At 55.2% G+C, this 27,135-nt stretch overlaps 1 protein-coding gene across 1 annotated transcript in view; it reads right to left on the reverse strand.

Moving 5' to 3' along the window:
* Positions 1–27,135, reverse strand: part of PLXNA2 (plexin A2) — a gene marked incomplete at its 5' end in the record, with an annotated part of 123,661 nt that overhangs the window by 12,151 nt on the left and 84,375 nt on the right. The window contains 14 exons of the mRNA XM_084302059.1: positions 559–625; positions 4,346–4,614; positions 5,937–6,079; positions 7,010–7,244; positions 8,373–8,516; positions 8,906–9,145; positions 10,039–10,132; positions 11,076–11,243; positions 14,711–14,847; positions 16,970–17,087; positions 20,127–20,278; positions 24,566–24,759; positions 24,957–25,053; positions 26,885–27,085. Coding sequence (XP_084158185.1) covers positions 559–625; positions 4,346–4,614; positions 5,937–6,079; positions 7,010–7,244; positions 8,373–8,516; positions 8,906–9,145; positions 10,039–10,132; positions 11,076–11,243; positions 14,711–14,847; positions 16,970–17,087; positions 20,127–20,278; positions 24,566–24,759; positions 24,957–25,053; positions 26,885–27,085 — 2,259 coding nt within the window. The remainder of the gene's footprint in view (positions 1–558; positions 626–4,345; positions 4,615–5,936; positions 6,080–7,009; positions 7,245–8,372; positions 8,517–8,905; positions 9,146–10,038; positions 10,133–11,075; positions 11,244–14,710; positions 14,848–16,969; positions 17,088–20,126; positions 20,279–24,565; positions 24,760–24,956; positions 25,054–26,884; positions 27,086–27,135) is intronic.

The following is a 27,135-nucleotide window of genomic DNA, read 5'->3' on the forward strand; positions in this document are numbered from 1 at the left end:
GGCTCAGCCCCCAGCAGCTCCTGGGGAGGGCGGCCAAAACCGCGAGCTCTGCTGCTTGTTGGGACTGTTGTCCTTGGCTTGGGAGCTCTGCTGAGTCTGTATGGCTGTAAAACAGGGATCTGAGATCGTGATCTTGTTGTTTGTCCTCATAAAGTCAGTTCTGGGGGGGCTTCCGAAACCGAAAATAAAGTTAAAAATATGAAAGCCCAGGCGTGGAGGTGTAAGTGGGAATTGCCCCTAAGTACTAACGAGGTGCAATCCCTCAAGAGGAGACAGATTGGGGTACTCTGGAGAATACAGCCAGGTGACACGAGGTGTAACCAAAGCCAGGGAACATTAAGCTGAAGAGCAGAAAACCTCCCAAGGAGAGCCTTTAAACAGTGCTCAAGGGAAGCAGTGGGAACTCCATTGCATGAGGCTTTTTCAGGCAACGTCCCTGGGAGCTGCCTGGCTGTGCCATTTCACTTGGAGCCTAACGGAGGAGCTGCAAGCCCAGCTCCAGCCCGTGCGGGTGGGATGGCAGAGCAGCAGCGGGGGCCCAGCTCCATCCCTCCTTACCTTGAGGAACTTGTGCAGGAGGAAGGCGAACCAATTCGTCAGCATCTTCTCGGCCACCGACTCTGTCCTAGGGGAGCCAGGAGGAGATGCACGTTACGGACAAAGCCAAACCTCATCTCCCTTCACAAACCAGCCTCGAGAAGTGGGAACAGCTAGAGATTGGGGTGGATGAGCATCCTCCCTCCTGCTCCCTGCAGCAGCGGGTGCAGTGCTCGCAGCACCACCACCACACGGCTCCCAGTGCAGGCAGGCAGCAGGATGAGGCTGGCCAGCCCAGCGCTGTCCCCGTGTGCCCAGCTGACAGCCCGTCACAGCCCTGGTGGTGACGGGGAGCCTGGTGACACTCGGCTCGTCGCACGTGGTGCAAATTACAGCCTGGCGCAGTAAATCACTGGGATTTGCAGCGGTGGCTGGCAATCAGGGACAGCAGAGTGACAATGGCAGGAAAATTGCAGCTTTCTCCCCAGTCCCACCCAGCATCCTCTCCCCACATTGTGCCCGAGATTATTTCTAATTTAAATACAATGCCTCCTAATGATAGGTTTTAATGCTGGCTCTGCAGGATGGGGGGGAACTGTCCTTAAAGCACCACGGTGGCTTTTCCTGGGACAGGACAGGCTGGCTGTGCTGCTGGCAGGACGTCTCATAGCCCACACCTGAGCTCCTGGTGCCATTCCTGCAAACTGCCCGTGGGACACCGTGCCCCCAGCCTGCTGAGCACACGGGCTGCCCTGCACGAGGCTGGTGCGGTGCTGCAGCAGCCAGGGCAAAGCACGGGGTCCTGCCGGTCCCAGTCCTGCTCCCGACCCATTTTCTCTGTTGTTCCCCAGTTGCTCTGCTGACTTGAATTAGGGACTGCTCCTCAGTGTGGATTTGTACAGCATCCAGCGTGTTTGGAGATGATGGCATTTAATGGAAAACAACAACAGGGTTTGATCACAGAGTCAAGCGGATCAAGTATAAATGGGAACCACAGATTTCAGCAAACAAAAGCTGACACCAGCCTGCAAAAAAAACACACCCAAAACCCGGGGGTTGCGTTACCTGTCATCTCCTAGGATCACAACATCTGCCAGAAATTTGTGAAAATGTCTACAGATCCCCAAAGAAGTTGAGCTTGAATTGATTAACTGCCTAAAAACTCATCCTACAACCTGACACGTGTGTGGTTCACCTATTTAAAAGGTTTCTGGCACTCAGTTAGGGAGGAGAACCACCAGCACGCTGCCACAGCTGTGCCAGCCAGCCACAGGCCACAAAAAATGAAGAGCTGGTGCCACAGCCATGTTAAAGAACAGGAGAAAAACACAGAAAATGAAAACGTATTGTCTGGGAGAGGGGGACCCCCGTGGCTGGCTGTTGCCTTCTGCTTCTTTGTCAGAAATAAAAAATCATCTGAATGGAGCAGCGAAGAAGGAAGCAGCTCCAAAGCTCTCCAGTCCCACTTCTCCTCACCTCTGAGTGCCAAATCTCACTCTCACATTGACATTGAGAGACTTTTGCAGTGCAACAGCTCCAGGGACTGCCTCCAATTAAGAAATTAATCATCACTGTCCTACGCAGGCTGAGGAGAGGGGCTGCTGGCCGCAGCAGGCTCCTTGCAAACACGTCCCCTGTTCTTACTGCCCCCGGCCTCCTGTGGCACAGCCAAACTTTTGGGCCGGAGCAGGACCCCTGGGAGGGCCGTGCCCAGCCCCTGGCAGGAGCCAAATCTGTCCTGCAGAGCGGGCAGGGGGCTGCAGAGCTTTGTGCTGCCGTCCCCAGCAGGCACCGCCTGCACGCTGTGGCCGGGCTGCTGCCTGCAACGCCCTTTGGATCTGCCTCTAAAAATAAAATATAAGCTCCTGAAGATTAACGCGGCAGGGGACAATCCCTAGGCTTGGAGAAAGCCCTTCTCAGACTGACCACGGAACAAGGGCAAAGCACGCTCCGGAGAGGGCTTTCCACAGGGGGTCTGATGCCAGCAGCCAAAGGCTGGGCTGCCCTGACCCACTGAGGCCCTGGGAATGAAACAAAACTAACAAAAGGAGCTGAGAGAACCCCAAAATAAATATGTATTTTATTAATTCTCCCTGCTTTATCTAGGTCTCCCAACCGCTGCCTGCTCTCTGTGCCAGGAACCACAGCAGCTATTTGATTTAATATCAACTTTTTTTTTGCTGTCTCCCTCGAGGGGCAGCGGCGGAGGAAAGAGAGGGGAAAAACAAAGAAGAAAGAGAGGAAGAACGGAGCGCTGATTAGCAACCGCTGCCACCAGAGAGCTCGAAAAAATAAAAATAAGCAGCATCTCGGTTGGTCGGTGAGGGCTGAGTGCCTGCATCCCACGGATCTGCTGAAAGCCTCAAAGCTCAGCACCAGGGTCGGGTGGGCACGGGATGTGGTGCCCCGTGGGGGCTGTGCAGCAGCAGGCACAGAGCAGGATTCCTGTCCCACGCAGACACCTCCCCTAGGAGCCCACTTGTAACCTCTGATGTCCAGAACCTGCTCGACACCAGCGCTCACAGCAGACAAGGAGCAGCACGGGGCTGTCCCCGCAGGGCTGCTCCATGGGTGGTGTGCACCCAGCTCTGCTCCTGGGCTCCTGCTGGCACCACGCTGCCAACGCCACCACCGCATCAAGCCTGGCTTCTCCTCCTCTCACCCATTTTAAAGCAGCAGAACATCGGCTCCTGGCTCAGCTCCTCTCCTGGTGGCCTGGGGACACCAGACCCGAACCCTTCCCACGTCAGAGCTGTGTCTGTCATCGTCCCCCTGTCTCTGACCCCCCAGCACAAGGAGAAGAGGAGTTCTGGCTGGTCACAGCACGCTGCCTCACTAGCCAGAGCGGGCAGGGCTCTGATCACCAGCCTCATGCTCCTGGAGCACGGCAGAGTCATTATTGCTGGCTGAGGCAGAAGGCGCCTTCCCTGCGACTCGTCAAACCACGGGGGAAATTAAGACGGCTTCCTTCTCTGAGATGAGTTATTGCCTCCGCAAACACAGCCAGATTTAAAGCAATTTCCTGTCAAGCATATTCATTATGGCTGGAGGAATCCCTGAAATTTTCCTGGAGCTGTGAAATCCTTCCCTTCCCCTCGGCTGCCCGCCCCAGCAAGATGCCAGAGGAGCTGCAGTCGGCAGCACGGACAGGACCCAGCAGGACACGGGATGGCAGCAGCCCATGACACAGAGAACAGGGAGCTGCCTTCTCATGGCCTAGCCCATAGGCTCATCCAGCCTATATTCATAAAGCCTTTTTCCCCTTCTCTTTCTAAAATTTCCCCGCATGACCGTGGGTTAGTTGCCTAACCCGTGCTCGAGCTCTTTTTCCCCAGCTGTCAAACACAAACATCCCTGCTGCACCCAGCTTGGGAGCTACAAGGCTAACCTCTCCCCTTTTATTTAAAAATAAAAATAAGAAAAGACACGGGATGAGCAGATAACGATCTGCTCACAATGAGAACACCCCGGCTGAGGGGAGACAAGAACCCTAAGTACCCTACAGACACCAAACAAAGCAGGACCCTGTCCCTAAAAGCCAGAAGCCTGGTGCAAAGGCTGCAGCTGCTGCATCTCGATCCCTCCACACACAGAGCTGCTGCCTCCTCCTCCTCCTGCCTGCATGCACAGGGTGCTGCTTGGCGTGGGGGTGACCACGAGCCCCACTTTTTGTGCCCCTCAACTCCCTGCCACGATGGGACAGCTCCATCACGGTGGGGTCAGCAGGAAAGAACCCCCCGGGCAGAGCCGGGGGTGCCCTGTGCCATGCCACCCTCCCGCGGCCCCGTCCCCTCCGGCCCCGCGCTACCTGCGCAGCAGCAGCTTGGGGTGGTTCTTGTTCTCCAGGTTCTTCTCGATGAGGTCGGAGAGGAGCTGCTTCAGCACATCGGTGGCGTACTCCAGCCTGCCCTGCAGCCCCGTCATGATGAGCGAGGCCACGTTGCCGCGGTCACGCATGGAGAAGCTGCGCTGCAGCTCCAGCGTCCGGATGAAGGTGAGCAGGAAGACTTTGTTGTTGATCAGCTGGGCAAAGAGCTTCAGCGCCTTCTCCACGCTCTGCTGCCCGTTCCCTTGGACCTGCGGTGGAGGAGAGCACCCGTCAGAAGGGCGAAGGACTGGAGGGGACCATGTGCACAGCACAGCCCCGAGTTTTCCAGCTGTGGTCCACCACGAGCCTGGCACAGGACAACAGAGCCCGTTAGTTTCAGACCGAGGCACTGGGACCAGCAGCATCCCCCAAGAGCTGGGTGATGACAGCAGGGCTGATGCCACTGTTCCTGCCTAGGACAGAGCCCACACTGCCATGGGGACACCACTCCGTGCCCCACAGCCCCGCTGGTGCTGCCATGGGGACCAAGGGTTGTGTGGCTGGTTTAGCCCTGGGCGCACAAGGAACACCCAAACTCTGCCCCTCAACATCCCAAACGTGCTCTGCACATTGAGCCACTCCTAACATCGCCCTTCCTGCCCTCCCCCAGCACTCCAGCACATCTCCATCGCTGCTCCGAGCACTCTGCCTGCCATAAAGCTGCTGCTTTGAGGCTAACGGCCCTATAAATGATGTACGATTTTGCTTGTTCTGCACAAAAAGTGACACTCTCATAAGTAAATTAAATACCAATTTAGACTATTGCTTTATTATGGGACAAGTATAAAAAATTAATTGAGGCTTTCAGCCAGCTCCAGACTCGAGTAATTCATTACGAATGGAAATGATGAACAGCGTTAAGCAACTCTTTACCAAACATCTTGGAGACTTATGTATTGGCTTTACTGACGTTACGTAATTAAGCAACTGTGTAATTGGCAACACATTTATCACTTCTGCTGTTCTGTTTTTCACGAGTAAAACAAATAAGAAGCATTCATATTTGCTAGCTCATCAGCTTATTTGGTGACCGAAGCAGCAAAGGAAACGTGTGGGACCGGGACACTCGGGGCACAGGAGCACGGCTGGAGACGCCGGCTCGATGGCAGCAACTGCTCCATGCTGGGAAGGAATCTAATCTGATGCACAAATATTAATTAGCCCTCACACTGAGCACTCAGGCACCTCAGTAAAGCCCTGCAGGAGAGGAGCAAGGTGCTGACAGCACAGCCAGAGGCCGGCCAGGCGCTTGCCCTCCTGTGGGCACGCCGCGAACAGCAGCAGGAGGCGGCTCTGGAGACGGAGGGCTTCGAAGGACACCAGGAATTCCCTGGGCTGCTTTGCTGCTGCCCTACAGCAATGTGCAAAGCGAGAAAAGAAAGCCAAAGCAGCACTGGGAAAGAGGAAGCAAGCAGCGTGTGATGGAGATACAGCACCAGGTTCTTTGTTAAAATGAGCTCGGGGCTCATCCTGCTGAGAACCCCAGGGCTTCTACCGAGACTCGGCGTGGAGGGCACTGCCCGTCCATTACCTCCAGCTCCCGCAGGACGGGATGGTCCTCGATGCCTGGGAAAAGGACCCGCATGGCATACGTCCGATAGTCCAGGTAGGGGATGCCGGAGCGATCCAGGTCGCTGGTTAGCTCGTTGATGTCTGTCTGCAGCTCTGCAAAGGCTGTTGGGGAGAACACAAAGAGAAGCACGGTCAGATGTGAGCTCGGGGAGCCGATGCTGCAGGGCTGAGGCTCGGGGCGAGCTGCCTGCCCCCACACCAGCAGCAGATGCTGAGCAGACCTTGCCACTAGCTCAGACCCTCACCCTCGGAGAGTCGCCCTCAGCAGCCAAGAGCACAGGCTGCAGAGAACAGACGCCGAGAACAAAAGATGCTTATTAATTTGTATGCAGTTCACACCTGTGTACACACACCTAAAACACCTTTAGAGGCTGCAGATAGAAATGAGGATCTATTTTCATAACTTGGTGCCTCCCTTATTTTCTCTCCTCCTCCTCCACAACCAGTTACCAAAAGAATCAAATCTGATGCAGATCAAATGCAAGCAGAAACTGCCTGCTGCAGGGGTCAGGAAGGAATTTATTCCTCCTCTCGTGACATGACCTCAGTGTGGATGTCACGGCCGTATGCATGCCCTGCTCTTCGCTCTCCAGAGCACAAAATGTTGGCCCAGGAGGAGACCATGCCCAGCCAGGCCGTGCCCATGACAAACCCGTGGGCTCTCCTGAATATCACTCCTGCTTTGTCTCACACCTCCAAGGCTACCCGTTTAAAGTCAGCTGAACAAATCCAATGCACCTATCGATACACCCAGAGGCCACACTGTGAAACGTGCAGCTTTCTATTTGTTTGTTTTTCATCCACTAAGCACCTTCCCAGCTGGATTCAGCCATTCTCAGGGATGTACATGACAAAGGGTTTCTGTCCCAGCCCTACATCTACCCCTGTAACATCGGGTGGCTGGGACGTGGTGAGGGCCAGGGCAGGAGGCCTGGGGAGGGACTGGTCCCCACGGGGCTGAGCAAAGGGAGGGAAAGGGCTGCTGGGGTGAGGGAGGGCCGACATCCAGGCACGGGGCAGCACGGTACTGACCCTCCTTGCACTCCAGGGCCACGCGGGACTCCAGATTGTCCATCTGCATCTGCAGCCTCTTGAGGGTCAGGTCGTTCTCCCGGGACTTGCGCTTGTAGGCGATGAGCACGATGATGACGATGATGAGGAGCAGGCTGCCGCCGGCCGCGATGCTGACGATGGCCGGCAGGGTGAGGAGGCTGTCGGAGCTGATGCTCACCGAGCCAGGGGAGAAGACGATGCCACCAACACGCACCTGCAAAGCACAGCGGGATGAGCAGAGACTTCTGCTGGGGTGTTATCCTGTCCCCAAGCCCCTCTCTCCTGGCCCCAGATGCCCTACAGATGCCCAGGGAAGAGGCACAGCACCTCCTTGGCCAGCACAGCGCTGGTCACCATCAGAAACAAAGGGTTCAGCTCCTGTGAACGCAGCGAGGCTTCGAGTCATGATAAATGTGCCAGCCCTCCGCTATCAGGGCTCTGTTCGTTTTATCTGATGGCTCCATTTGCCTTTCATTTTACAGCTTTCAGGCCCCTTTTGTAACCCGTGGACATTAGCAAGCCGGTGACAATTGCCCTGACAAGAACCCCGAGCTAAATGGGGAGGGAGGAAGGAAGGAGAAGAGGGGAAGAGCCACGAGCAAACGCCACGGAATAAATGCGCCGAGGCTGACGGCGGCGCCGGCTTTTCTTGGCCGTGCCTGGGCCACAGATGCGAGCAGCTCCCGGCCAGGTTGCGCTGCTGTGCGTCACGCTGTGATAATCTGAATATGGTTTGGATGCTGAACTTCAAGAGAAATAAATCACAATTACAATCTCATTTGGGCTCTGCTCAAGCATTTCGGCAGCTGCGTGCTTGGTCTGCGAGTGGATGAGGGAAAGCAGCAGTGCCCAAAACTGAAGCGAAGGCACGGACTGTCAGCCTGGACGGGGCTGATGATCCAGGCAGTCCGGTGTTCAGACACTGCTGGCTCCTTCTGCCTCGGGAAAAGCCAAAACCTTCTGTCTATCCCCTTGGCAAAGCGGGTCTGGCTGCAAGGACTGACAAAATGCTTCCCTGTCCTGCAGGAGGGGGAATGCAGCGCTGACACTCGCCTCGCCGTTCCTGCAGGGAGAGTGAGTGACACCAGGGAAAGGATGGGAACTGGTGCTGAACTCCGAGTATTTATTCCTTCTGGAAGGCTCTGACAGCGGGCAGCAAGTCTCAAGGAGTCAATAAGATGTTTCCACATCAATATTTTAAGCTTCCAATTAGCCATAAAGACCTAAAATCCTACTGGTCCTGGGACAGGGAACTGAACTCGGTACCCGAACAGGGCAGGGAGGAGGAGGAAGAGGAGGAGGCAGGGAGGAAGGGCTGCCAAGTGGAGCGGCCGGTCCCTACCGTCACTTTGTGCTGTCCGGTGAGGTTGGGAGGCTCGCACAGCAGCTGTGTCTCGGACACGGTGACGGCGCAGGGCGTCTCTCCGATCAGCACGGTGTAGTTGAGCTTGGCTCCCCCGGGAGCGGGCGGGCACAGGTTTTTGCCCTGGCAACAGAGGTGGAGAAGACTGTACAGAGATGCGGTGCGTTTCTCTGGTTTCCATTACTTGCACAAATGCTGGGGCTCCTCCGGGTGTTTCCCGTTCTCCAAAGGGGGACAAAACTCCTCCCTCACCCCCTGCTTTCTGGATCCCCTTAGCAGAAGCCCTGCTTCCTCCTGGAGATAGGTTTTTTGCACAGCCATTGCATGTAGAGCTGCAACAGCTTTACTGATCCAACCATATGGGACAGGACCTGGGTTCTACCTTAAAAAGCTTTGTTGGTAAGAGCCATAGGGTGTGCACAGATACGAAACTCTTTTGCCCCCCTATTTTGCTCTGCAGGACCTGAGTACAGCACCCACAGCACCCCGCCAGGCTGGCAGAGGTCCCTTACCTTCAGGATGATGGGCGACCCCGGCTTCTGCTCCAGCACCCCGGTGGGGCTCAGGAGCTCAAACGTGGGGTTGGGGTAGTAGATGAACTTGGTGTCGTTGTAGACCAGCAGGGACTGCACGTTGTTAAAGATGAAGCCGAACTCATCAGGCCGCTCCACGGCGTCCAGGCCAGGTCGGTGCTCAGGGGCCAGGGCGGGCGCGAGACACGCCAGCGCCGTGGCGTTCACCGCCTTGCAGACCTGTAAAAAAGACAAAACGCTTTTTTGGGACCTGTGGGCAGCAACGGGGAAAAACTCATCCCTGTGCTGGCGCGTTCTGACTTGCACAGTGATGTTCTCAGTCCTCAAATGCTCCCTGAAAACTCCGGTGGATTCAAGCTTCGCTGGAAATATTTCATCCAGGCTCAACGCTTTGTGCCTATAGTTTGGGGGAATTTGCTTCCCTTCCAGCCAGCACAGGCACGGGAGCAGAGATGGAGAGAGCTTCAAAGCAAGAGGTGTTTTAAGGCAGCTGGAGGACTGCATACCCGATCACTTGCTCTTTTCCTTTCCCGCTGCATCCTCGTGGGCATCGCCAGCTTTGAAGCAGCCCCTTAACGAATACCTGGCCTCTGCTACAAATCGGTGATTAGAGGCAGCTCCCTGGTGCTGGGGGAGGCAGGAACGACCCCCCGGCAGCCCAGGTCAGCTCCTGCTGGGCTGAGGACACCCACGGCTCCTGCAGCCCTGGGAGCAGGGAGCCGATGATTTATGAGGCTCTCGCCTTACGGAGCAGCCAGGGCCCAAGCTCGAAGTGGAAGATTTAATTTCGCTCAATTCTGTGCCTTCGGAATTATTTTTGTAACGCTGTAACCGCAACCGCTAACAACAAAATTAGATGTTTTTAAAAAGAGCTCAGAAGAAAAAGGTCTTCAGGGGGAAGGGAGAGAGTGAATAGGAAAAGACTGCTCACTGATCTGCCCTTTCCAAGACAATACAGAAAGATCACAGCGTAGAAGGGGTATTTTTCAGTTTTACCGGGTCAAAACAATTTCCGAGTGCACTGGAGGTACAATTCTTGTCTGTACCGTACAAGAGCAAGGGGTCCCGCTGTACAGCTCAGCACAGGGACACAGCCCAGCAGCAGCACTTACGTTGACGGACTCCTTGCCATTGTGCTTGACGCGGATCCGTGGCTCCTGGATGACGTCCAGGTTGGAGCCGGTGACGGTCAGAGGCGTGTGCCCGCTGCGGAGAACAGGGAGACAGGAGGTTAGTGACCGGCAGGAGGACGGGGTCAGGGCTGTGCCTGGCCATGGGGATGCTCATCGGTCTCAGAAAGATGCTCATAAAGACGTGGGGGCACTGGGTGACGCTGGGGACCTGCAGCCCAGGCCGAGCGGCTGAGAGCAACAGCTCACAACCTTTTCTTTCGTGTGTTCATTGCAGCAGCATGGCCCAAATCCACCCAAATCTCCAGCTCCTCTACAGCAGAGGCTGGCTGTTTTGTTCAGACCATCTCCCAGCAGTTCTGACCAGCCCATCACCCCCGTCTCACCCCAACCAAGTGGCAATCCTGAACTGGGGCTCGAAGCAAACATCTCGCAGAGCCTGCTGCGAGACACTTCCTCCTTTCATGGGCAATTTTAAAAAATAATTGGAATTTGAGATGAACGGCTGTGTTACATCCCTCGTGAGCACAACCATTAAAGCAGAGCCAGGGGATGAGCAGAGCCCAGGGTTTTTAGCAGCGACCACGTCACGGCGACGTGACAGCGCCTGCCGCCGTCCCTAGCAGTCAATCTGGGATAAACTGTGCGTTTTGATTAGCATCAGCTTTTTCCTTTCTTGGTGGCTGCTGGTTTTGTTTTATCCCCCAACTACAAAAAGAAGCCTTTAATGAGCAATTGTGCACTTCTTCAGCAGATGGAAGCGTTCTTGGGGCTTTATTCGTGCTCCCAGAATCTCGGTGCGGGCTGCTATTGCTGTAATTACCTTGGTAATTGCAACGACTTGAGTAACTCTGGACCTGATTTTCAGTAAACACGAGTGCTGCAGACGTCTAGCACTGATGAATGCAGGACCCTGGATGGGACGTGTAATTCCCAACTGTCCTTCTTTCATCCTCACCCAGACGAGACCACCAGACCAGGCGAGGTCTCCCCGTGATGTGTCGTGAGAGCTCTGTTACCTGGCGATGCTCCACTCGGGTTCGATGTGCTGCACCTTCGGGTCGTCGATGTACTCGAACAGCAGGGTCTGCTCCAGCTGGGCCCGGTCGACGCTCACGGAGACGTGGACGGGCCCCAGGCCGTGGGCTGACGGGGCCGACATGCACACGATCTCATTCGTGGACCTCCTGTGAAGGAGAGAAGCAGGGGGGAGAGTCAGTGGGCAGCCCCCAAACCCCATCAAGCCCCACAGCTCCCACCAAAGCTGGCCCCTCACCTGGCCCCATGCTCTGAAACCCCAAAGGGGCTGAGCTGCTGAGACACGGGAGGGAGGGCAGAGCTCCACGCCTGCCTCCCCGGAAAGAAGCAAAAAGCACTTTTGGTGCCAAACTGCAGCCTCCCGCATCCCTCTCTGAACCTGCTGCCTTCTGTTGGGCGTGTGAAAGCAGATGGCTGCTTTTTCAACGGGATGCCTAAACTCTCTCAAAAGCCAAATTCTTGCCCCCCACACACCCAAAGCACACACGGGGCCTCGTGAGCAGCGGGACCAACCCGCGGAAGCCCCAGCTTGGGAAACGTGGCGCTGGCAACGCTCAAGGGAGTCGGGCAGTGGATGGAAAAGGAGAAGGGGCTCTGCTGTCCTGCTGCAGGGCCAAGGGAACGGCAGCGGGGATGGAGCTGCTCGTGGCCACACAGCCCGGCAGCACCGCTGCTTGAGCCACGTCCCTGGGAGCCCCGTGCCCAAGCCTGCGTCTTTGCTCTAGCCCCAAGGAAAAGGCCACGCTGCATCCACGGCTCGTTGAGCTTTGGCTCCTCTTCTGCAGGCACAGGGGAGACAACAGGCAGCTCTTCAGCATCTTGCTGCTGTTACGGCACTTGGACCAAAACCTGGCACTCCTGCACGCTCCGACTTCACCGTCCTCACCCTCCTCAGATGCTGCACGACCCGTGAAAGCGCTTCACCTGCTGAGGCTCGCACCCAGCGTGCCCACAGCTCTGCCCCCAGTGGTGTCCCCATGGGAGTTATGTGCTGTGGTCCCCTCTCCGGGTCCTTGCATCTCCATCACCTCCCTGAGGAAGGCACCGCTCCACACCAGGCTTTTTCGGAGGGCATCTGCCAGCACCACGCTGCTTCCAGCCTCACACCTCCGCCCGCCCGCTCAGCGCAACCGAGGCAACAGCAACAAGCTCCTGAGGCATCTGAAGCAAACCAGCCTCGGCTGCTCCTCTGGATACGCCTGCTGCCCGTGCCCCCCGCCTCCCACCCCCGTTATCTCCCGTCGCCGCCTCTCCCTGCCCCTCGGCTCCGGCGGGAGCCCCGGCGTGACGCACGGCCGCTGGCACCGCCGCTCCCCGCTCCCCGCGAGCAGTTAATTAGCTTTCGGTGCTATTATTGTGTCGTCATGGTGAATCTACCCACTCCTCCGATCAGAGGCGCGAGAATGGGGGAAGCTGTAATTAGAGTGAATCTCATTAGGAACCGCTTCATCTAATCAAGCTCCCCCACACCCTCCCGTACAATTGAAGTTCGTTGCCTCCAAACAGTCCAAGCAAAACAAAGTGCACAGTGTGACCCCTCGAGAAGGATGGAGTCATTTATATACTGCCGCTTGTTTTGTTTAAGTTTCTGCTTGCCTGGGGTAATTAGAACATGCCGAGACTTCAGACCGCTTCCAGGTTTTGCAGGTCAGTGTCTGCAGGTTGCCTGGATATAATCATATATTTAAGGGATTTTATTACACGGCTAATTCTGCCCCCAGGCTGGCTTGCAGGCTGCTTGTGCTGATGGTAACGCAGTCACCTGCGTGCGGCGAGGAGCCAGTCTGGCATCTCTGCTTCGGATACGGGAGGAAATGCTGATGGATGGTGGGCAGCAATACTTAGCACTCGGAGAGCTTGTCTGCAGCATGCCCACACCTCCTGGAGCACCCCACACGTGCCCGAGTCCTCCTTCCATTCCTGGGGTGGGGATGATGGGGAGACGAGTGCAGCAGCAGGGCTGGGAGTGGTGTGGCTCGTGTCCTTTCTGAACTTCTGGCTGGGATCTGTCCCCGTGGGTGCCATCCGGCACAGGACAGGCTCCGTGGTGCAGCGTTTCCATGTCAGTGCCACCTGGGACGTGGCAGGCTCTCGGAGCTTTCCAAACACCCCTGCACAGGGCTCAGCAGAGGGAATCATCCAAGGAAAGGAAGTATAAAAGGAGCAACAGATGCCATCAATGCCTCCAATGTCCTTCAGTTCCTTTTTTCTCGGATACAGAGCCAGACACCGGGCACACCACAAGAGCTGAGGAAGTCCATTAAACCCTTCCTCATTAACAGGCTCTTCATACTCCACCCCTTCTCATCCACACCATGAAGTGGGAACCAAGAAGCTGTTTAGTTATTCTGAGGCTGATGGAAGAAATAATTGTTGATGTTCAGCATTTCCACTGGCCCCACACCATGGTGCCAGGTTTATCCGATGCCACGACACGTGCAGGGAAGGCCAAGCCCCAGCCTGCTCCCGTGGTGCTTGGCAGGGCTGAAGATGGACAGGGAACGATCACTGCTAATATCCCAACACGTTCCCATGTCTGTGCATTCACAGATCCCATAATCTTGAACCTCGCAGTCTTCCAGATGAGAAATTCACCTCCAGGGGTCATTGCATTCCCAGAAACTTCCTTCCATCCTCCTGGGCAGCCCGAGCTGGGCTTTAGAAGGCAGGATCCCTGCACACATCGCACTGCTTCGGTCGGGTTCCTGGGCATTTCCAAGGCTTGCCAGCCACAGAGAAAAAGCAAAGGGAGGCCCCAGCCTGCAGAGACTGGGCACGGGCTCTGAGCTGGTGCCTCATTGCTCAGGCTCCTGGCTCAGGCTCGTGGGTACACGCGGCACCCAGTGGCACCCAGTGGCACCGGGGTGCGCCCAGTGTAGGGTGTGCAGGCGATGCACACAGATGTACACTGCTGGTGTCTTTTTTTAACTAAGCCTCAAGAAAACCCATTAAACCCTGCAAATGTCAACTCGGCGTTTACACTGCCGGGTAAAAAGCAAATTTGCCATAGATGTCCCGAGGGGGAGACTTGTGGCTGTGCGTGATCCTGGCAGCAGGCGGGTGAGGATCCCGGCTCTGCTCCGCCACTCGGGGCCCCCCCAGCTCTGATGAATTTTGGAAGGGGCAGACCCTCACAGCAGGGGCTGCAACGAAAGTTGTGTGAGGTGCTGGTGTGTGAAAAGAGAAACCTGATGGTTGTCAAAACATTTCTTCAGTGGCAGACTTGGCTGTGCGAGGTTAGTGGTTGGACTTGAGGACCTTTAGGTCTTTTCCAACCCAAATGCTTGTGTGGTTGTATAAATATTACATTTTTGTCAGATCACACCAGTCTGGGGGCAGGTACCGAGGACTGCTATAAACATTTTACAACTACAGTGCTGTTTGCCTGAGATTTTTGGACCAGTTAAAGCCTTATAACGAAGCAATGGCCAGCACTACTACAGATGTGCCCCATCCCTCGCCAAGTAAGGCTCAGCGACAACAGGAACGATGACAACTTCACAAAAAAAATGAAAGCAGGGGAGCTCTCAGGGGTCCCCAGATGCGTTTTTGAGGCTCAAAAATTGTTGATGTGTGCTCAGCTATAGCAGCCCCATGGCCAGGCTCGGCCCCTTACCCTTGGAAGGCGCAGCTCTGGTTCCCCAGCAGCACGGAGACGCGGCTGCCGGCGCCCAGGTGGTGCCCGGCGATGGTGACCAGTGTCCCGCCCGACTCAGGGCCACGGCTGGGCGTCAGGAAGCTCACAGCTGGCGTCTGTGGAAAGACAAGAAGGTCAGCAGTGCTCCTGCCTGCGCCCGAGGAGCAAAAGGAAACCCTTTTCCAAGAGGAACAGCAATAAGGAGACGTGTCGTGGATGCTTGACAAACCTCCTGCTGAAATGTTGAGCCCTGCTGGGAAGGAGACACACCTTGGTGAAGTAACTGCAAGTTCAGCCTGGGCAAAATAAAGTACTTACCTTCGCCTTTGTTCCCCAGTAAATAAATCAAGCCAGCTGCTTGCTCGGTGGTTTCAAAAATGAACTGGAGGGCGAAGCAAGCAAACTGCCACAGTGGAGATCTGAACACAACTGTCTAAAGTTTGCCGCCGTGGTAAAGCATAAAAAATCAAACTAAAACCAGGGCACGTCAATGGGAAATACCAGACCACGTTAACAAAATGCAGCCAGCAGCCCCAGCCTCGTGTGCAGCAGCGTGCTGGCACCGTGGGGGCAGAGCCTGCGTCCCCCTGCCGATGGGCAGACATCGCGCTGCGGGCGCTAACATCCCCCTCGACATTTTGCCAGCGATATCATTGCAGCAGTGCCACCTCTTCATCCTGCCTCGCGCTCCTGATAGCTATTTGTCCCCCTTAATGGAATTTGCAGAAGGATGGTACCTTTTTATTTGTTTTCCATCAGCGGATCTAACCAAATTGTTTTACTAATGCTTCCCCATTACCCTCTTTATGACTCTCATCTGCAGCTGGCAGCCTCCCAGCCCCACTCCCTCGGTGCCACCTGCCTGGCAGCTCGCTGCCTTTGTGCTCCTTTCCAAACACAACTGGGCTTTTTTGGGTGTGCAGTGCCTGCAGAGCAGCTCAGACCAAAAGCCCGTTTGACCCTGACTCCTCACTCCTATGAAAAACACACAATCCACCCCATTGTGGATAATTATGGAATAATTTTACAGGGGGGGAAATTCCTTCTTCCCGCTGCCGGCCCTGCACTGGGGACAGGCTGCTCGTGGGAGCCCAGGGACACCCAGAGCGGGTACTTCACATGTTCCTCAGCTCCAGCCTCTCACAATCCTCCGAAATTCAAAGCACTGCCAGGCCCAGAAGCTGAGGGCCCAAACCAGAGACCTGCAAAACCTCCCAGTCCTGGGGCGAGGCTGGCACCAGAGGAGGGTCTGAAAGCTATACGGGAATTTTCCACCTCCAGCTCATGAATTGGTGATAATTGTGACAGATTTACAGATCCGAAGCAGCTCCAAGGTTCCATATCCCCAGACGAAATGGGTGTAATTAGGGTGCGAGCACAGCTCCCGCCTGGTAGCAGACACCAGATGAGCTCACCAAGGCTCGAAGCCTCCCAGGGTCACCGCACAGCTCTGCTTTAAGGTACCAATCACTTTTACTACTGACTTTAACGGCGTGAACCAGCTGTAATGGAATTTGTGGCGGCGCCGAAGAGAAAAAATAAGAGGCCAAGTAACAAAAGGAAATGATATATGCGAAGTTTGAGGTGCCTGAAAAAAGAAATGATAATCACAGGGAGTGCTGAAAATCAGAAGCAACAATGCAAAGGATAATGCTCGACATGTGCTTACCAGCTTACTGCAGGGTACTACTCCACGACTCATCGCTGCTATTGCCTTCCACTGGCTCCTGATTATTGTTCTGCCTTTTAGCTAAGACCCAAAGTAACAACGTTCCTTCATTACTCATCCTTACCCAAGACAGGATAAAAAATGTGAATCCTGGCTCCAATTCCTTGGCAAGATTATGCACAGAAAAGCCCTTGGGTATAGAACAAAGCCACGCTTTGCGAAGTGCTCCTGCTTTGAGTACACCAACGCACTTTGCAAGGAGTAACTCAGCCCAGCAAGTCAAGGGTTATCGCTATTCTGGAGGTGCAAAGCTGAAAACAAATGCTGTGGAAACCCTGGTTGTAGGTTCCCACCTAAATCCTGCCTATTCCGTAGACCCACGCAAGCTTTGCATCCTGAAAACTGGGCTCGTTGACTGGGCAGCTCCAAACAAACAGCTCGTGCAACACTATGGGGAAAGCGTTTGAAAAATCCGGGGCTGCCTTTTGGTGTCGGAGCCCCAGCGTTCACCGTGTGGCCCTGCAGAGCCCGAGCCTCGCAGGGCGCTCCCCGCCTCGCAGGGCACTCACCACGAAGGAGTACTGCTGCGCAGACCTGGCCGTGAACTCGGGCTTGCACTCTCCGATGCACAGGAGCACTGGGCCGGAGCTGATCCCTGGAAGCGCCTGCCCCATTTCACAGACGATCCTGGAAGCAGAAACGCAGCGAGGCTTTGTCAGGAGGTGCCAGCAGCGCCCTGTGCCGAGCTGGGTTCTTTTTTTTTTTTTTTTTTTTTTCTTTTTTCCCTCTCCCCTCTTTAACTTTGATATCTGCCTCTTTGAAAGAAGTTAATTACTGAGTCTATTTTTACCCCATGTAGTAATTTAAAGAAAAAAAAATCAAAATTAGACATAATTATTACAAGCTGTAAACTCCAGAGCAAAGCAGAGCACTAATGGCAATATATTAGCCAGTAGCAAAGTGAGTGCGAAGTCCTTAGAGTAACAGATGAGTTCATTAAGGGAACAGCTCACACTGCAGTCTCCCAGTTAATCAAAAATGGAGAAACCTGCTCGGGGATGATAGAGACAGACGCGGCGAGCAGGCTTTGCCGTGGAGACAGGGCTGAGCATGCTGATGCTGGTGGATGGAGTCAGTGGAAACCAGAGACACGGATCCTGTGCTCGCCTGCACCCAGCTCAGCCCCTCGGGGGCACCCCAAGGTGACATCGGGAGCTCGGGCAGGGGCTGCAGGGGTGCATGGTGGTGGTCGGGGGGCTGAGCACCACCGCCCAAAGCTCCCAGGGCACTGACGATGCCTCCTGGAGCTGAGAGCACTGAGCACCGCCGTGCCAGCACGTTTGTCATGGGTGCAGGGAGAGGTTTCCACGGGGACATCAGCTGGCTGAGCTCTTTAGCTAGACCTAAGCTAAGCTAAAAACCCCTTAAAGACCCCTGCTTGCTCCCGTGGCAATGCTGGGAAGAAAGCAGAGAGCATTGAGCCAGGCACTGGAAACCTGAGGATACGATGAGTAACCTGGGAGAGGTGATGAAGGCAAGGAAATGCTTGTCAGTGCCTGGCCTGAGAGCCAGAGCTGCAGGAAAAAAAAACAACAGAATTTTCTTTCCCTGCTGAGGCTGAAGGTGCTTTTGCAAAGTGGCAGGGGAAATGCCTGCTTTTCCACTGATCGTGTGCAAACGCTTGAAAGGATCCAATTTGTGCAGGCAGCATTTCGGCAGCCTTCAGCAGCATTAAATCCACTGCGAGCGAACTAAAATAAAAAGACGAAAGGAAGAAAGAACCTGCAAACAGCATGCACAGGTGATGCCAGGAGGCCTAACGAAATACATACATGCTAATAAAGAGCTCTCGTGTGAAAGTCCTTAGTGCTGCAGATCAAAACAGGTTGCCTAGAGAGACGCTGCCTTTGCAGAACAGAAAGGGAAGCATCTCAGCTGCAAGCCTTAATCTGCCACGTGCTCTGCTCTGCCTTTCAGCCAGCCATCGCCCGGGCACCTCTCCCTCCTCCGCCTGCCTCCTCATTACTTCTCCTGCAAGCCAGCGCCGAGGAGGCTGGGTTTCAGCGAGGGTCAGGGCAGAGGAGTGCAGCCTGGGAGCAGTATCTGTACTCCTGCGGCAGGCTGGCAAAAAAAGCCCTGCTCCAGAGACACACACCAAGGGCTAAGCACGGGGGGAACACCAAACACTCAGCTGTTGGCCCCTGAAGCAGCAGCCGAGGGCACGGAGAGCATCTCCGGTACCGCACCAGGCAGGACGCAGCGAGGGACGGGGGCACGAGTGACCCCGGTACACCTGATCCTGATTTCTGATAAAAGCCAAATCCCCAGCAGGTACCTTGTTACAAAATGATGCATTCGGCAGAGCTGTAGGGTGCTGATTGCTGGGCTAAGTGGCCCTTTCACCAACATTAACCTAATTGCTGGCTGATAGATTGCGTGGCTGGAGCATATGGTGAGTCATTACAGTCTTGGAATTCAGTCTGCCCACAGAAGCCTAAAGAGGGCCCTTTTATCTGTATTCATCTTTAAAAGGCAGCTCTCATGCTAACGCTTGCTGTTATCTGCCCAGGGTAAATGTTTTAATGATGTTAACAAACTTTGAAAGCTCAAGAGCCGTAATTAGAGTCATGATTATAAAATCAGGGTTTCATACCATCAAAGGAGGACAATTTTATAATATTCTGCCTTTTATTTGAAAAATAAAATAAAACAAAATGCCGCTCAGCAGAACAGCCCAGGCCACGAGCACCAACAGCACGCTCGGTGCGCGCCGGGAGCCACGGCTGCGCTAACGCTGGCGGTGCTGTGCTGCCACAGCACCCTTCACCCCGTGGCCAGAAAACAGCGACCGATCAACTCCTTGCTTCAAAGCAAAGGGCATTTGGGCTGCAGGTAGGGAAAATGGTGCTTGGGAGCAAGCAAACAGCAAACCAGTGCCAACACATCCCAGTGATGGGTGCTTCTGCTGCGCTGGGGCCACCGATGGGATGTCACCAACAGATGACAACTGCCTCCAGCTACTGCCAGAGCTGAGGCACGTCCGTGCTGCTGGTGGCCATCCCTGGGGAGCTGCCACATCCCTACAGCCACCCTAGTCCCCAGCAGGTGACATGGGAGGGCCCGTGGGGACGCTTCCCACACTGCACCTCCCCTACCCGGCGCCGGTGACCCCCAGCAGCACGGCTGACCTGAGCAATCCCCCAGGCAGCAGCAGGACCAGGTGTCACCGTGGGAGGTTTATTCGCCCATCTTCTGTTACATGCCTATTTTCTAATTTTTGGTTGACGTTTTTCTTAGTGAAATAAATGAATTGACTCCAGTGGAGGCCCATTTGGATTAAGGGGCTGTCACCACCTCACATGCCTAACAAATGGCTGCGCGCAGCCGGTGGCGCCGGCTGAATTTCAAGTGCGAGGGGGAGCGGAGGGGGCAGAGAGGCTCAGCATCAACAGCAAGGTGCTCATCAGAAAAGTTGCTTAGCAAAGCAGGAACTGCTGCCTGGAAGGGAACAAAACACTTAATGAAAGCTTAAAGGGCTGTTTGACCCCCAGGATACCATCCAAGCACCCTGTCCCCTCCCGGCCGCAGGGGCACCATCCATCTCCGGACCCGTTCCTGCAGCTCTGCAGAGCTGGAGCGGGTGCAGGAACCACCAGAGGCTGGAGGAGTTATTGGAGGAGTTATTTTGGAGGCTGGGGAAGAGGTGATGTCCCTGAGGCCACTCACTGTTCAGCGACGACGTACTGCTCCGGCAGCGGCGCGCACGGCACCCCGGCCACCTGCACGCCGTGGGCGATCTCCGAGAAGTCCAGGCCCAGGTTCACGCCGCGGATCGTCACCCTGGTGCCTCCCTCCGGGGGACCCGACACCGTCAGGATCTAGAGGGAAGCACAACGCGGGTCAAGCTGCGGGAGGAAAAGGGAGCTGGTTCCCCCGGGAGTGCTGTGTCTGGCTGGGAAAGGAGTCCCCGTTGCGCGCACCGCGTCCTCCACCCAACCATGGGCACCTCCTGCCGCAGCCACTGAGGGCACCCCGGAGAAGCTGACAAAGCCAAACCCCCCCTGTTTTTTCCTCAGAGGGGACATCGAGGGTCCCCGAGCCCCAAGCTTGGACAACGCCACTCCGCAGACAGAATAAACCCGGCTCCTTTTTCATGGACTACACGACAGACTGCGGGTAACCTTCCAGAAGCTGCCCGCTGCTTTGCAGAACCTTGTTAACTTCTGCCTCGGCCGTTCCCTGAATGTTAATATCACATTTTATTAGGAAGTTGGCACCTCGAGTGACTTAGAAATGTTAAAGGGCGAGGTGTGTGCTTTAAAGCTGCCTGTTTATAGCCTACCTCAGCCGTAATCAGCCCTGCTTCTATAGACTTTCATCAAGGACAATATCCTCGTCCATGAGCAGTATAAATTACACTAACGTACAGTCACAGGACTTGGACCCAAGACTCTCCAACAATCATTTCGAATCTGCCACCGGCCTGTTATTGCTCTTGGGTGAGTTACGGATCTTCTCCATGCTACAGCTGTTATTAATAAACAAACAATCTATAATAATGCACTTTAATTAATTTAATGGATAAATCTTGTTTATGCTTGTCGGTTCCACCTTTGTCTTTGGCAACAGATTGCAGCTCCTCAGGTCCCTTTCCTCAGTGTTTCTGGCTGCCTGGCAGCTTTTCCTCCACCTTCCCACGAGCTCGCTGGTCCCTGCTCGTGAGCAGCTTCAGAAGAGGCACAAGCCCCAGCCCCAGCCTGTATCTGCATCCTGCTGCCCTGTGGGGCCAGCACCCCAAAACAGCCCCCCTTGCACCCTCCTCATAGCCCCATGTCTGCTGCATGTCCCCTGACCCCCTTCCCATCCCCTGCAAGCTGCCAAAACCAGCAGGAACCCCTCAGCACCCAGCTCCCACCTCCCTGCCCTCTCTGCTTCTGCCACATTTCGGGTCTCAGCTGAGCCGTTTTCCTCCTCCCATCCTTACATCTCAACTTCTTGCTCTCCACCTCTGCTCCTGTTCAGGCCTCTGTTACCGAATCTGGCAAAACGTGTGTGGGTTCAGCCTGCTCTCTGTGCCCAGGTGTGGGCATCACCGCATCCCAAAGCACCTCGGCTTTCCCCTGCACGTGCTCCAACTTCTACCTCCCCTCGACCAACAAAGGGGGTTTCTGATCCCTTCATCACACCCTGCCTGTTGTTGCTGCTCTCTGTGCCTCGTAGCGCAGAGCATGTCCCATCCCGTATCATTTAGCTCCGCCAAGCACTGTGTGCCTGCAAAGACACGGCACAAAATCGAGCCGTATTGCATTACACTGCATCCTGAAGGCTCGTGCTGCTAACTGGGAATCACCTGAGCTCGGCAGTTCACGTACCTGACAGCTACAACTGTCCTTTGCAGCTCCACATTACTCTAAAACGTGTTTTGTTGCAGCGCCTGAGCTGCCAGGCTCGTTGGCCCCTTCCCCTCTCCAGAAAGCAGCCGCAGTTTGCCATTTCCTGACCTTACCATGAGCAGCGGAGCCAAATGGCCCTGCCAAACAAAGCAGGGCTGATCCTGTATTTTGAAAATGTCCTGACCTGGAAAATCCCCAATACGGAGCTCCATTCGACCTAGATTTTAGTGGTCGCTAATTGAACAGTTTTGAAGTAACTGTGCCATAAAGCAGCCCCAGGGTTAGAACAGATGCATTCAATTAATTACAGCTGGGGAGATTCAGTCAAAATCGCAGGAAGACGAGGGGCCTTAAAGGTCCAGCGGCAGGAGCACCCTGACCCCAGCACTCCTGGGTGTGCTCAGCCTGGGGCCGGTGGTGCTGGGGGCTGCCCGGGCTGCAGGGCTCCCTGCGGTGACCACCCAGGTTTCTGTTCCCAGCCAGAAAGCATTAGGAGGGGATACACCCCAAACAACCCAAAACAAACCCGATCAGCCCTAATAAAGTGGTGTTTCAGTAACTCACGGGGCAGCCCACAGGGATGTGGTTGGTACAGCCCCTCTCAGCCTTGGAGCTCTTGGATTAAAAGTGGAGGATTAAAAAACCCACAAAGGGCAGCTATGGGACAGCAAGGCCACTACCAGGACTCATAGGCTGGCTGTGTAAGGGGCTATACCTCCGCTGGAAAATTTTTAGGATGTCCTGAAAACAGGCTGAAAACCACTAGGATCCAAGGTGGGGCCTGGAAGGCCTTTGGGTGTGCTGATGCCCTGAGCTGCCCGCCTCTGCCTCAGCCTGGAACTAAGGAGCAGCCCACCCCCTCCGGCAACGCCTGGTCCCTGCTGCACAGTGAGAGGACTTAGCACGTGCAAAGCGTTGAGTTATGCCCACAAAGGCTTCAAATACACGAAGTGGATGGTGATAGGAGCTTGGTTACCCTCGTGCCCAGCCCTCTCACAATGCATAAGGGACACGGATACTGCTCTGCACTGATCTTGGTGCTTGACACCGTGGCTGGCACCCCAGGGACCCCGTGGGACACCCCGCTTCCTTCCTCAGCCTGCAGAAGACACTGCTCTAACAACACGAGCTGTGTGTTGTCAGCCCCACGCCTTGCACCAGTTAGCATTTGACAAAAAGCAGGATTTATCTAGAAGTCTGTGCATGAGCCAGGGAGCCCCAGGACAGGGCTTTCCCTCTGGAGCTGGGGGAAGCTGTGAGCCTGCGACACCTCGGCACCATAACCGGGTGGCGTCTGCTGGGGTGAGGAGAGCACCCTGCCTGCACAACAAACGGCACAACCCCTCCCAAACCTCAGCCACCTTCGCTCTCTTTGTCTTTTTTTTTGTCATCCAAGCTGTCCGGATCCCAGCTGATGAGCCCAGCGGGGGACCAGCACATGAGCATTGTCATCCCGGCATGATCCGTCCTCGTCTCTGCCTCGGCTGATAGCACATTCAGAACCTAATTGTTATCTCCGCAGAGCAACTCCATTATTCAGCCTGACACTGCCCCCCCTTCAGCTGTTTGTTGCACTGATGTTATATTAATGAGGCCTGCAAATAAATGAATAGGAGATCAGAGTGCCGCTTGTTCACAAGAAAACTGATTTTTATTTATTTATTGCTAAGACCACAGACTGCATGGAAGTCTTACGCTGTTAAAGGGACACTGTTGGTGATGGCAAGGCCTCACAGCGTGATGGGGTGAAAAAAGGCTGTGTGCAGCCTGCTGCCCACTTGCTTTTATGACTATTAAAGTGTGATCTCTTCTTGCTAGTTACGCGTCCCCCAAAGGCGCCGGACCCAGGAGCAAAGCCCTTGACCTTCAGCTTCAGAGGAAGAGTGAAAGTGGCCGGATGAAGCAAAAGGAGTGGAAAACAGCCCATTTTAAATGTTCTTTTAGCGTGAGTCGTGCAGGGTGTTTGTAACACAGGCACTTGTATGAGTGAGTGCTGCTCTCCAGTCCAAGATTTTAAAGCCAGCGCCAACCTACATCTAACCCTGAGACAACACAATAAACTCTGGGCCTTTCTCCCATAAAAACGAAGTGAATGCCTTCCTCCCAGGGGGTCAGAGCATGGGCTGCTCTGACAGACCTGGTGCAGAAACCAGCCTGAGGGATGAGGAAGCTTCCCCCCTGTGAAGGGGCCCTGGCTGGGCTGGTGCACGTGCGTGTGTCACGTCCTGCTGCTGCCCTGCCAGCTCCTCAGCCAGGGACAGCAGTGCAACAGGCTGCTTGGACACAGCACCGTGCGACACCTGCACCTCCTGCAGAACGGACACACGCTCAGGGCAAGGGAGACTATTTTGTTAATGAAGTTAATTAAGTGAGAAACAAAAATCTTCTTCCATTCCCACCTGGTAGGAGCGTCACTTCTAATAGCAACGCTAACAGGCCACGGGCGGTTTTATTGGTAGGAGTGCTCCTGGGAGACTCAGCGGTCTGAACAGAAACATCACAAACATCACCTCTAGACTAATTAGCTCCCTAGTTTAATTAGCATTCCTGCACCGGTCACCCCACCACCAGCAGCACCGTGCTGAGTGACAGCTACGTGGCAGGGGCAGGGGCTGCAAACCCTGCTCACACCCAAGGCGACTTTGCAGGCAGCAACGGAGCATTTTTGTTCCCCAATCTTCAGCTCTGGATGGGTGCTGGGGACAGCCCTGAGCCCCCCCGAGATGGGGAGAGAAGGGGCCAGGGGTGGTCAGAGCCCAGCGGTGCTCTTACCTCGGTGATGCGCGGGTTGGAGCACTTGACGTTCCTACTGGACCAGTCGAGCCAGGGCTGGGCGGCCGGGGGGCCGCAGTGGGGCCGCAGGGTGCACTTGGCCTCCCCGCTGCACCACCCGCACTCGAACTTGGGGTCGGCTTTGAGGCAGAGCCCGCAGCTCTCGCGCTGCGCCGCGCACTTGTACAGGTGCACTGCGGGGAGAGAGGGCGGCACGCGATGAGTTGCTTCTCCCCACGGGGTAGGTTTTGGGCTTAAGTCTGGGGGTTTCCAGCAGTTCTCCTGCTGCCGTGGTGCAGGAGATGCTCCTGCCCAACATGGGGTCACCCAGGACCACCAGGTCCCTCCCTGCCAGCCCTCGTGGTGCTGTGATGAGCCCAAGCACCGTTACCTTTCAGGTCCTCGGGGTTGTCGATGACAAAGTTCCCGTTCCACACCACAGCAAAGTCCACGGCCAAGTTGCTTATGTCCATCCCGTCATAGAGGTACTGGGGAAGAAACCCGAGTGAGATGCCTGCGGGGATGCTACCAGGAAACACTCCATTTTTTTTTAACAAGCAGTGATTATTCTCTGCCTCACGTGCTGATGTCTGAACCACCACCACCACCACTTCTACACTTCAGCTCTAGGGTCCTGCTTTGGCTTCCTCCTCCTCACCGGGAAGAGATAATTAAATCAGATCTAGTCCCCGTGAGAGGCGATGGATTAATTATTCCACTCGCAGCGGCTGCTCTTGTCACTCAGTCCCTAGCTTATCAATACAGCCCCTCCAGATAATCACCCTGCAAGGACTGCTGCCTGCGGGCTAACTCCTTATACATACAGGCACCACGCACCCTGGTGTGACTGGGAGCTCAGAAATCATGCTGCACAGCCTTGGCTGATGAAATAGGCATCAGCTGCGAAAAAGTAGATGGTGCAGAGAGGGCCTTGCCATGTCTGAGCATCAGTCGGGTCTGTGACAGCACGGAGGTGAATTATTCACCCTCTCGTGGACATCCGGGGGCTGCAGAGAGAAGCTGGATGCTTCCCGTGAATTCCCGGAGTGTTTTGAAATTCGCAGCATTGCCATTAGCACCAACGAGGCCTCGTTCAGCTGCTCTCCTTAAGTCAATCAAGAGCTGCTAAAAAATCTTTAAAAAGTGAGCGCTGCCATCACCTTTGGGATGAGGGAACGATGACTAAACGAAAGCAGAGTGCTCAGAGGTTGTCTCCGGGTAACAGGTGCCCTGTTTTAACTTGCTTTTGGTCACAGGGATTTACCTTGCCTGGGTTTTACTAAGAAACCATATCTTCTGTTCGGCTGATGGAGCCGTGAGAGCAGAATTGCTCTTAAATTCTCTGTCTACCACTTCCCATTAGCCTAACAGGAAGAAAAGCGCTTCCCTAATGTTTATAAATTGCTTTAGATAGCAAAAGTACTGCACAGTATTAATACATTTATTAGCCAGCAAGCTGCAAGGCCCGAAGACAGCCAGTGATGGATAAATATCCAGCGAAACTTTTAAAAATTCAAAACTTGATTAACAATTTAAGACCATCTGCACTGAATGCTAAAGCAGCCCCTGAAGTTCCTCGTTCTGCTGCCTAAAACAAACCCAGCACACCCTGCCTGACCCCGGGCCCCTCCGAAAGCCCCCGAGGAGGATACCCCTGAGTCAAATCCTGCCCGGTCCATTGGCAGTGCTGAGCCCCAGCCTGTGCAAGCTGAGGCCGAGCTGCCTTCCCCTGCCTGCTGCTTCAGCAGCTTCCCTCCCGAAATTTCCTTCCCTCTGCTGCGCTCTCTCCCCTGGCACTTTTCCTTCCCCTCCCTCCCCGCACCATGCGGTGTTTCAGCATTTCTGTATTCATCAAGCCACCGTGACCTGGAATTTGACAGCTCCCTGATAAGGGGTCTGCGACTCTCCTTATCTCTCCCTTGTGAATCAGCTCGCCTCCACACCTTGGTGCGTTCCCTCCTCCTCCCTTCCCCTCGCTGACCCCTGCAGTTGGGCGAGGAAGCGCCAGATACGGAGCCAGCACCACAAAAACGCCCCCAGCAGCTCCCACCTGCACTTTGGGGCCAGCTTAACCCCAGGACTTTTCTCTCCATCCATCCATCCCCTTCCCTCCCCACTGCTGAGCCCCCCTCCCTCGCATCGCAGCAGCCTGTTTTGGGAAGGCGCTGCGTGGGGAGGAGGGGAGCTTCAGCTAAAAAAGAAACACGACGGGAGGCAGCCCCATGCTCCGGAGCTGCTGGTGGCTCCTGAGCAGCCCCAGCCCCGTCCCCACGCTGTCCCCAAACACACAGCAGCACCCCAAGCCCCCGGCCCCCTCACCGAGCTGTTCTGGCACTGCACGCTGGAGCTGTTGAAGCGCAGGGCGGGCACGCGGTGGATGACGCCCTGGATGCTCAGCACGCACTCGTAGCCGCGCTGCCCGGACTGGGGCTGGGGCAGGTTTCTGGCTTTCAGCGTGATGGGCTTCACCTCTCCCACCGGGATCAGGATCTCCTCCGTGGGGAAGAGCTGGGGGCAGTCCTGGGGGCAAGAGAAGACAGCGGGAGGTCACGGCGGGGATGGGACACAGC

Source organism: Netta rufina (assembly GCF_964035555.1).
Source record: "Netta rufina genome assembly, chromosome: 26".
Taxonomy (NCBI): Eukaryota; Metazoa; Chordata; class Aves; order Anseriformes; family Anatidae; genus Netta; species Netta rufina.